This window comes from Haliotis rufescens, unplaced genomic scaffold (genome assembly GCF_023055435.1).
Source record: "Haliotis rufescens isolate VD_foot unplaced genomic scaffold, xgHalRufe1.0.p SCAF_2, whole genome shotgun sequence".
NCBI classification, from domain to species: domain Eukaryota; kingdom Metazoa; phylum Mollusca; class Gastropoda; order Lepetellida; family Haliotidae; genus Haliotis; species Haliotis rufescens.
Window position 1 is genome coordinate 11,465,123 of NW_025963890.1, and position 11,473 is coordinate 11,476,595.

At 41.1% G+C, this 11,473-nt stretch overlaps 1 protein-coding gene across 1 annotated transcript in view; it reads left to right on the forward strand.

Moving 5' to 3' along the window:
• Nucleotides 1-10,915, forward strand: part of LOC124136121 (cell death abnormality protein 1-like) — a 34,218-nt gene extending 23,303 nt beyond the window's left edge. Inside the window, exons 19-22 of the mRNA XM_048399638.1 lie at nt 179-316; nt 1,105-1,259; nt 6,572-6,707; nt 9,339-10,915. Coding sequence (XP_048255595.1) covers nt 179-316; nt 1,105-1,259; nt 6,572-6,707; nt 9,339-9,416 — 507 coding nt within the window. The 3' untranslated portion in view covers nt 9,417-10,915. The remainder of the gene's footprint in view (nt 1-178; nt 317-1,104; nt 1,260-6,571; nt 6,708-9,338) is intronic.
• Nucleotides 10,916-11,473: the final 558 nt, after the last annotated feature.

Below are 11,473 nucleotides of genomic sequence, written 5' to 3' on the forward strand. Positions count from 1 at the left end.
GACTGACTGCTGTTAAATATTGTATCCCAGAATCCTCACGGGCTAACAAAAACAAAGAAGGTGTAAGTGAAAATGGCATTATTCAACACAGTCTCTGCTATTAGAGTGTCAAGGCTAGGGAACAAAGTTGTCACAGATGCAAATACGTATGATATAGAATGTGTCAGCTCTGTTCCAGACTGTCGGCTACTACTGGCCACAGAGCTCTAGACAGGAGGTATTCGGGACACACCTTGTGGAGGTGGAGGAGACGGAGAACTACGAGTGCTACTCAATCACCACGCTATCAGTCCGCGAGACTGAAGACGACACAGAGGTGAGACCAGATGGACCCCAACCAGCAAAACACTGCAGCATTCAGGTGGTGAGGTGAAATGGGGTTTAACGTCGCGGAGAAGATCATTGCACTTACATAGCGACGTGCATCAAGTGTGTGTGCGTGTGCGTGCGTGTGCGTGCATGCATGCATGCGTGCGTGCATGCGTGCGTGCGTGCGTGTGTGTGTGTGTGCGTGCGCGCTAGTCCGGACTAATGCCGATTTCACAGTGCTAGCCCACCGAAATACCATACTGCTGTTCAACATGAATACGCCACTCAGACACTACACTGACTCCGAGCTGACCTGTTTTAGCCCCTTAATGCCGAGCGCAAGACAGAGTAGCGACATATTTTACCATATGACGTGGCTGGGGATCGAAACCCGGCCCTTCCGTTCCCCGGGCGATTATTAGATAGATTATTATATGGTCTGTGGGCCCAGTAGAACTGAGAGAGTTCTAAGACTGAGAATGAGCACTTAAATGTAACACTTGCTACACTACCTACAGCAACACCTACAGTATAGCGAAGTATACTTGAGACCATGAAATGCCTTAAAAAGGTGTTATCGATGCGGGCTTTTTTTATAAATAAAGGTGCTGATGGTCTTTTCACTCAGTATAGCAATACTGTATTTGAATATAGTTCTCAAGCAAAGGAAAACAAGGGTTAGTAGTCAGTCATGTGATAACTTTCCAAGCAAGTTTTTAGAAAATGTCGAATAACGTTATACATTATAAGAGGGGCATAATTGCCCCCGTCTGAAAAGAAATAAATTCATTTCAGACCCTTCCCCCGAGAACCATCAAGTTGTTCCGGTGCCACTACTGGCCCCAAGGGCAGACAACTCCCGAGTCTTCCTTACCCTTGCTGGCTATGATAGAGGCAGTGGAAGTGTGGCGTGAAGTAACAGACTTTAAGCCAGTCACCGTCCATTGTTGGTGAGTGTGCACGTGTGGTTCTCGTGGTTATGCACGACAGAACTCTCCGCGCGGATGATCTACAATAATGCAACAAACACAAAATAGAGAATATATTTTGAAAATGTTAATTCAAATACAGTTGATGGCAATGACAATTAAAACGTCAATAGCATTATTGAAATCCATCTGGCGCCCCCTTATCACAGATTATTAGAATGTCGTTTGCCCAATAAGAATGGTCTTCATGACAAGAGATATGACTTTTCAATTGTAAATTTCCCGGTGTCACCCGCCGTGATATTGCTGGAATACTTCTAAAAGCGGAGAAAAACCATACTCACCCACTCATTACTACCACTTTTGAAAACCTCGTGTTAACGTGACTTTGTACCACGAAAAGCTTCGCTCCAACCAATACAGCCTTCAAGCTTCCCTTCATCAACCTATACGCCTGGTTAAGGAGATTTTGCATTTCTTTTTTGTAAAATTTAAACTTTACTAGATCAGGTAAATCTGTCATTCTACGTTAATGAACAAAAACACATTTAAGAAACTATCTAGACATGATCCTGTGTAAAATGTTTTTCCGTGTTCGTAAATGTACAATATGGTATCCAGTACTACTTTGCACAAGACTGCATGCAAGAAGATACATATTTGTTTTAAAATTAAAGTGATTTTAGAGCTGATTCGAACCTCTGTTATATATATTTTATGACTTGAAATAGGTCAGTGGTAAGATTGTTTTAAATTAAAATATGATTCTATGGAGATAGTTTCTTTCCTCTGAGATATTTTTATACGATGTGTATAAATATCGGTTTGGGGGTTCAGCTTGCTCCCAGTAATCGACCAGACATATAAGGAAGAGAATTTATGGATGTCAACTTCTTTATTATGAGTAAACACAACGTTTCTGAGTATTCACCCCCGACCTCCCGTTTGCCCAATGCCCATTACTAATCAATGATAATTTAAGGGCTGGCTTCCAGTTGTCTATAAACATCAGCGCTACTGTAAAGTGTTGGCTTCCATTGTCATTTGCTAATCACCTATCGACGGCAATTATCTGTTGGCCTCAGTTTCCGCCTTTTGTTATCTTATTACTTTTGTTGTCCTTCCTTGTGCATATATATGATCTCTGCCTCATGGCGGGGCGGTCGGGTAGCCTAGTGGTTAAAGCGTTCGCTCGTCACGCCGAAGACCCGGGTTCGAATCCCGACATGGGTACAATGTGTGAAGCCCATTTCTGGTGTCCCCCGCCGTGATATTGCTGGAATATTGCTAAAAGCGGCGTAAAACCAAACTCACTCACTCACTCACTCTGCCTCATGGCATTCATTCACCTGATGAAGGAGTAAGCATATACATGTTATCTGCCTCGTGGCATTCATTCACCTGATGAAGGAGTAAGCATATACATGTTATCTGCCTCATGGCATTCATTCACCTGATGAAGGAGTAAGCATATACATGTTATCTGCCTCGTGGCATTCATTCACCTGATGAAGGAGTAAGCATATACATGTTCTCTGCCTCATGGCATTCATTCACCTGATGAAGGAGTAAGCATATACATGTTATCTGCCTCGTGGCATTCATTCACCTGATGAAGGAGTAAGCATATACATGTTATCTGCCTCGTGGCATTCATTCACCTGATGAAGGAGTAAGCATATACATGTTATCTGCCTCGTGGCATTCATTCACCTGATGAAGGAGTAAGCATATACATGTTATCTGCCTCGTGGCATTCATTCACCTGATGAAGGAGTAAGCATATACATGTTATCTGCCTCGTGGCATTCATTCACCTGATGAAGGAGTAAGCATATACATGTTATCTGCCTCGTGGCATTCATTCACCTGATGAAGGAGTAAGCATATACATGTTATCTGCCTCGTGGCATTCATTCACCTGATGAAGGAGTAAGCATATACATGTTATCTGCCTCGTGGCATTCATTCACCTGATGAAGGAGTAAGCATATACATGTTATCTGCCTCGTGGCATTCATTCACCTGATGAAGGAGTAAGCATATACATGTTATCTGCCTCGTGGCATTCATTCACCTGATGAAGGAGTAAGCATATACATGTTCTCTGCCTCGTGGCATTCATTCACCTGATGAAGGAGTAAGCATATACATGTTATCTGCCTCGTGGCATTCATTCACCTGATGAAGGAGTAAGCATATACATGTTATCTGCCTCGTGGCATTCATTCACCTGATGAAGGAGTAAGCATATACATGTTATCTGCCTCGTGGCATTCATTCACCTGATGAAGGAGTAAGCATATACATGTTCTCTGCCTCGTGGCATTCATTCACCTGATGAAGGAGTAAGCATATACATGTTATCTGCCTCGTGGCATTCATTCACCTGATGAAGGAGTTAGCATATACATGTTATCTGCCTCGTGGCATTCATTCACCTGATGAAGGAGTAAGCATATACATGTTATCTGCCTCGTGGCATTCATTCACCTGATGAAGGAGTAAGCATATACATGTTATATGCCTCGTGGCATTCATTCACCTGATGAAGGAGTAAGCATATACATGTTATCTGCCTCGTGGCATTCATTCACCTGATGAAGGAGTAAGCATATACATGTTATCTGCCTCGTGGCATTCATTCACCTGATGAAGGAGTAAGCATATACATGTTATCTGCCTCGTGGCATTCATTCACCTGATGAAGGAGTAAGCATATACATGTTATCTGCCTCGTGGCATTCATTCACCTGATGAAGGAGTAAGCATATACATGTTATCTGCCTCGTGGCATTCATTCACCTGATGAAGGAGTAAGCATATACATGTTATCTGCCTCGTGGCATTCATTCACCTGATGAAGGAGTAAGCATATACAAGTTATCTGCCTCGTGGCATTCATTCACCTGATGAAGGAGTAAGCATATACATGTTATCTGCCTCGTGGCATTCATTCACCTGATGAAGGAGTAAGCATATACTCCGAAACGTTTTGTTACCTCACAATAAAGAAGTTGACATCCATGGGCGGATACAGACCCCCCCTCCCCCCCCCCCCCCCCCCCCCCCCCCCCCCCCTTTTTTTATTTCGAAAAAAATCTTTATTTCTGTATAAATTACCACCAAATCTTAATTGTGCACCCCCCCTTTTCAAAAAAGCTGTATCCGCCCATGACATCCATACATTCACTTCCTTACATGTATCACTTCTAAATGCCATTCAAAGACTTGACCAGACATATGTTTAAATGTCAAATATTTGGTATAGATCGTCAAATCCCCCTCTGGAAAAACCTTAAAGATGAGACACATAACTAAGTAAGATCGACGTGCTTACTGCTACTAGCTGCATGGCTTTGAGTAAACCCTAAAGTATACATCATGTGGTCTGCAGATTACTTGCCAAATATAAAAACGATATTGTGACGCCAAAGCTTTGATCTAATGTGTTTATATCAAAATGTGTTTTGGTAAATCTGTAACTATGATGTTCACTGTGCACATCTGAAAGATTGATCATATGTGCAACAAGGCATATGTCGTGTAGGCTATTTCCGCTAGGTCTGTGTGATATGAAATGTCGTCGCATGATCCCAATAGACGTACATAAATAACAAACAATGAACGAAGATAGAAATAAACACGAGACGTTTATATAAACATCGTTGAAAGGTTACCCCACCACTGGCTGCCAGCACGGTGGGTTGTGACTTCACCGCGCTATCATTGCAGTTAATGGTGTAAGGGAGATAATCATGTTATGATATACTTATAATCAATAAGAGTAGAGTCCCTTGCAAAAGCTCCATACAATGTGTTGTCCCAAACTCTCCGCATCGTGTGAAACTTTGCGCGTTCTATAGACAAATTCAAGCTCCCCACAGCGAAAGCCCATTCACGCACTGACAAGGAGCTTAGAAATTTCCCGTTGTCTCCCTTGCTACAAGGTCGAATGACGTCATAAATCAGTTCGGACATGCGCATAGCAAACAAATTATTTTAGACTGGTTTGTATACCTTAGAGCGTTTGCGTTACTCGACGCATTTCACAAAGCGAAGTACGGGGCACAAGTCTAAGATTATTTTCTTCACACAGTTAGACTACTTCTCTTTGAAAAAGTAACAACGCAGTCTCTGAAGTTTGTATGTAGATACTAAGAAGCATGTACAACGGACATTATTCCGTCTGAAATTACCAAGATGTCCCACCGTTTGTACGCGCCGCAATTTCAGCGCTTTCAGCTGGACAAGATGGCCAAGCTGAATTACTTCCCTTTGACCACAAACTTTACCGCATGGAATAAGAGTGACTGAATTGTCTCCCTTTGACCATGACAAAATCTTTGTAACGTCGCGGATTGTAGATCAGATCAATCTGTCATTCTTAATGGGGAAAAAAACATACTGAGTGAGTGAGTGAGTTGGGTTTAACGCCGCTTTAAACAGTATTCCAGTTATATCACGGCGTGTCAGCATAATGTGGGAGGAAAGCCCGAAGTGATGCAGGTCTCGGACGTTTACTACTTCGGTGAAACCCACGAGCACGGGTATGGTGCTGCATAACCTAGAAACATAACCGGGGCCAACCGTGCCCCCCAAATCATAATGAAAAAACTATATGGACCTAAAACTGTGTAGAAAGCCGTTCATTTACAATATTGTACTCGGTTCCATGTTGCCCGAGACTGCATGTAAGAAGATAAATATCTGGTAAAAAATTAAAGTGATTTTAGAACTGATTCGAACTTGTGTTTTATGTCTTATAAGTTGAAATAGGTCAATGGTAAGAATCTTATCAATTACAATATGACCTTATGTTGATGATTTGTCATTCATCTATGTATGCTTTCCTCTTAGATCCTTTTCTACAAAGTGTTTAAATTTCGGTTTTCGGGTTCATATATCGTATAGATCGTCAACGCCTTGAATGGGTATTTTGACATAAGGAACCTTTTTAATGCCCGCGTCTTGCCAAAGAAACGTTAACCGACGTTACTTGTTACCCTGCCCGGCGCTGGGCATTATGTGGACAAAACAGGGTCAGTGTACTGTGTCTGTGTGGGTTATATTAAACTTTGGCATGATACCTCAGTGGGCTAGTGCTATAAAACCGGCATTAGTTCCGACTTGTACAAGCAGCCACACACACAATACATGCGCGTCTCTTTAGTTATGTGAAATAATCTTGAATGTGACGTTGAACGCCATTTCAACTCACCTCACCTCACGTTAAGTCGCCGAGTTACAGAGGACACTTAATTAATTCCTTTCCACACGCCATAAACCGCCATCTGTTTCTACTTATGAACAAACGGAGCTTTGTTTTCTAGGGATGGCGTTGGTAGATCTGGTCTGTTCTGTGTTCTGTCGGCCATCTTGGAAAGACTTAAGATTGAGCTTGACATCAGCATTCTGCAGACCATCAACCAGATGAGACTTTGTAGACCTCAGCTCATACAGAACTTCGTGAGTCATACGTTTGAAATGTGATATTGTGATTGTAAAGAAATTATATTAATCATAAAATTATTTTAATGAACCAACTGTGAAACTGATTCCCTTATTTCAGCTTATAATATTATGGGATATATAGTGATTCACTAACATATATTTGTGTACTTTAGAATATGGCTGTAAAATCTAATCTTGCCGTTTCTTATTTCTCTCTAATTGACCTAAACAATATGCTACTCTCAAATCATCTCAAACACACTCAAATAGTCTGTCTCACAGACCCTGATACAAATATATATCAAATACAGCCCATGCAAGTCTATAATGTTTGGCAAGTCTAGATCACTGCAGTATCAGGAAATGAAGAGAGTCACTGGGCTCCTTTTTATTATATTTTTATTAAGATAACTGAACAACTGTTTTTTTTATGTACGATATGTTCATTTCAGAGACTAGATTTTAGTCTAACAGTCAAACATCTCCTCTGAAATCGCTGGACAGCCAATGTGGTCGTTTACTTCAAAATACTTCAAAAAATCAATTAAGGATGAGAGTTGTATGGAGAAGATACGCTTCATCTCCTTGCCCCATTGGCCAAGTGAATATGTGCAAGTTATGAAACACAATTAACTTATTTGTCAAGACCAAGCAGGACCGAATTAAAATAGTTATATTTATAGAATAACCCAGGAGCTACGTGGAATTGCGGAGTATCTGTACAGAGGGAATTCTGTCAACAGTTATTCGCGAGGGACAGGTATTCCGTGATTCCGAGTAGGCTACTCTTTATATTACCATGTCTTTTTGTTTGGTTCTGAGAAAGAGTAGAAATAGTGGAGACATCGGTTCAGTAAGTCTGTTATTGGAACGACGTCACATAAATCGTTTGTGACGTCATGTAGAATGGGATACAGCATGTTTGCGACAATGCGTTCATCTGACGTCGATACTCTTTAAAAAAGAAGGGCATAATCGGAAATAACTTTAAATTTACAAAAAAAATAAGAGATATTAGTTTCTAATAATAGTTGTATGATATAAATGAACGAATGGGACCACATTACAACTGGTAGTGAAGTATGACAGTAGATGTTATGACCGACGATCTTGAAGGACGATAGGGGTAAGGTGGGAAAGTTCAAAGTTGACGTTTTGGGATTAGTAGTGCGTAATACCGCCACGATTTGTGAAATATCCTCCCAATCGACGAGGAATTCTGCGTATGAGTCTCCCAATGGAGATTTGAGGGAGTCTGTCCCACTCCTCTTGCGGCGCCTGGCCAAGTTCAGCCAACGTGGTCGGCGACCTTTGACGTTGACGTACGCGTCTCCCTATCAGGTCCCAGACGTGTTCAGTGGGGAAAAGGTCTGAGCTCACTGCTGGCCATAGCATTCTATAAATGGTGTTCTGCTATATGTGAGCATTGACGATTCGTGCACGGTGAGCATGGGTGTTGTCGTCCTCGAAGACAAAACGTCGAGCCTCACGCCGATTTACGCCAAATTTGTCAAGAGGTCTAAGGTTCACATTGGCCTGACGTTAATTTCGATATCGCCAGACACAACCACGCCTATCAAGGAAGTACAGAAGTGAATCGTGACCCATCTGTAAACATGACACGTGACAAGCGACGATTACCCCTGTTTCGACGCTGTGTACACCATTGACGTCGGTTGGCAATATGACGATTTGAGGGTCGACAGAACACGTGGCCGTCGAATATGGAGATGAGCTGCATGTAGACGATTTCTAACCGTCTGACCCGTAACTCGTAGTCCAGTAGCCTGATGAAAGTTTAAAGCAATTTGATTCGCCATTTGAGCTCGATTAAGTAGAGCCGGGTTTCGGATCAATCGATCCCGTACCATGGTCGTTGACCTGGGACTCCCTGAACGGGATCGATCGTCACCATTTTGGGTTTGTTGGTACCTGTTCCATAGTCTACTAAACACAGGCTGTGAAACATTGAAGGTATTGGCCACTGCACGCTGACTTCTGCCAGTCTCCAGCATGTCAATAGCCCGTCGACGCTCCGCGCCTTGCAGACGCCGCATCGCTAGTTCATAGTTCATACACTAACAATGAATGGAATCGAGTAAATCAAAACCGTATGATAAGCAGAACCAATACAGTTGAAAGAAATAATGATCCATTGATATTTATCGACCTTCTTTGAAAGTGACAAAATCAGGAATGACACCCTACGTATGTGTATGGCGTTACTGCGTGAGACACATGTAAAGCATATTTTTCAGCTTTACAGATATCAACATTCTGGCAATAAAAATAATAAAAAATATATAAAAAATAATACAAACAATCAATTTAGGTGGCAAATAAACATTGTCAAATTAGCCCCTTTTAAACACAACATCTGTTAGAAGCTAGACGATTTTAAATCACCCTCGGAAAACAGCCAGGACAAAGAGAGCCATTGTTGGCCGTACCTAATCTCAACACTAACACCATCGATATATTCACAGGTGAACCTCAGCCACGCGATAGTAAGACAACTTCCGTCACATTTAAAGGATTAGCTAAATGACTTATTTCCGAATTGTAGTTTTGTTTGATTGATGCATCCATTTTAATCTGTGTTAACTGCAGAAGTTTTAACCACGATCATTAAATGTTTGATTTCAGGAACACTTCCAGTTCTGCTACAAGGCAACAAAGGACTATCTGGACACTTTCTCAGTATACTCAAGTTTGATAGACTGAGTAGCACAGGGCTATCTCGACACTTTCTCAGTATACTCAAGTTTGATAGACTGAGTATCACAGGACTATCTCGACACTTTCTCAGTATACTCAAGTTTGATAGACTGAGTAGCACAGGGCTATCTCGACACTTTCTCAGTATACACAAATTTCATAGACTGAGTAGCACAGGGCTATCTCGACACTTTCTCAGTATACACAAATGTGATAGACTGAGTAGCACAGGGCTATCTCGACACTTTCTCAGTATACACAAGTTTGATAGACTGAGTAGCACAGGGCTATCTCGACACTTTCTCAGTAAACTCAAGTTTAATAGACTGAGTAGCACAGGGCTATCTCGACACTTTCCCAGTATACTCAAGTTTGATAGACTGATTATCACAGGACTATCTAGACACTTTCTCAGTATAATCAAGTTTGATAGACTGAGTAGCACAGGGCTATCTCGACACTTTCTCAGTATACACAAATTTGATAGACTGGGTAGCACAGGGCTATCTCGACACTTTCTCAGTATACACAAATTTGATAGACTGAGTAGCACAGGACTATCTTGACACTTTCTCAGTATACACAAGTTTGATAGACTGAGTAGCACAGGACTATCTCGACACTTTCTCAGTATACTCAAGTTTGATAGACTGAGTAGCACAGGACTATCTCGACACTTTCTCAGTATACACAAGTTTGATAGACTGAGTAGCACAGGGCTATCTCGACACTTTCTCAGTATACTCAAGTTTGATAGACTGAGTAGCACAGGGCTATCTCGACACTTTCTCAGTATACACAAGTCAGATAGACTGAATATCACATGGCTATCTGGACACTCGTCAGTAAAAACAAATGTTGACAGACTGATGAAATAAGGCGTGTTGAAGGCTGCTTTTAGCAGTATCTCTGTTACACCAGGTTGGCGTGTAAGTATTAATATGTCTTAAAATGTAGTAAACATGTGCATACAAACTCTGTATCAGGCATGTAGATTGAAAGAGATAGAAGAATCGATAGATACATGTTGTAAATATATGTGAATGTGTCTGTGTGTCTGTGTGTGTGTGTGTGTGTGTGTGTGCGCGCGCGCGCGTGTGTGTGTGTGTGTCAACTGTGACATTACTGTGTATAGATTTACCTTCACAATCCTTAAATAACTGTACAAACCTCTTAGCTGCATGTTTACATGTTATATATCGCTTCTGAGTTTCTAATCTATCAGACGTTTTCAACAAATCGTTATTGTTTATTGTTTTATAAGTAGCTTGAATGTCCATGAAGCAAAATAGTGGTGGATGGAAATGTATTCGCATTTAAAATAATTTTGTGGTAATGTATATATATTCATATAATGTATAAAGATGTGGGACTTGTGTTGATGATTATTATTATAAGACACAGTTTCAGTCTCGTTCTGTTTTGTTTGATTTGGATACTTTCTTATCACATTTCCCGTTGAGGAGGAAGACAAGTGTATTAAAGAATCATTTTTAAAATCTCAATTTCTTTATACTTGTTTCATTTTCCTTACTTTACATGGCATCAAGTCATGCTTGAAATTGGGACTTTTGTATATGGTGATTTGCATCCCTTTTCAGAATAAGGGTGGTTTACCTTATATGGTCATTTGGACACCGTCAGTAAATTTCAAACGACATCAATCATCGCCTTTGATCCATGGAACATTAATATGGACCAGAAACCGTATAAATAACATCAAAGTTGCCAATCTGATAACCTTCATATATTTGAGTTCAGTTACCAATTTTCTACCTGGTTCATCTCACACTGGGTACACACGTTGACCTTCATATATTTGAGTTCAGTTTCCAATTTTCTACCTGGTTCATCTCACACTGGGTACACACGTTGACGAAATGGGATGTAATAATAGAGAATCATAAATGTTTTCCCGCTCGTCACTTTAAATCTGATAGTTGTCATATAGATGCAGATGGGAGGGCCGGAGAGAGGGAGTGAGAGAAAGTTTGATATGTCTGTTTGATAGGCTGAACGGTATTGTGGACTAGGGATGAGACTAGACCTATTGCTGTAATACA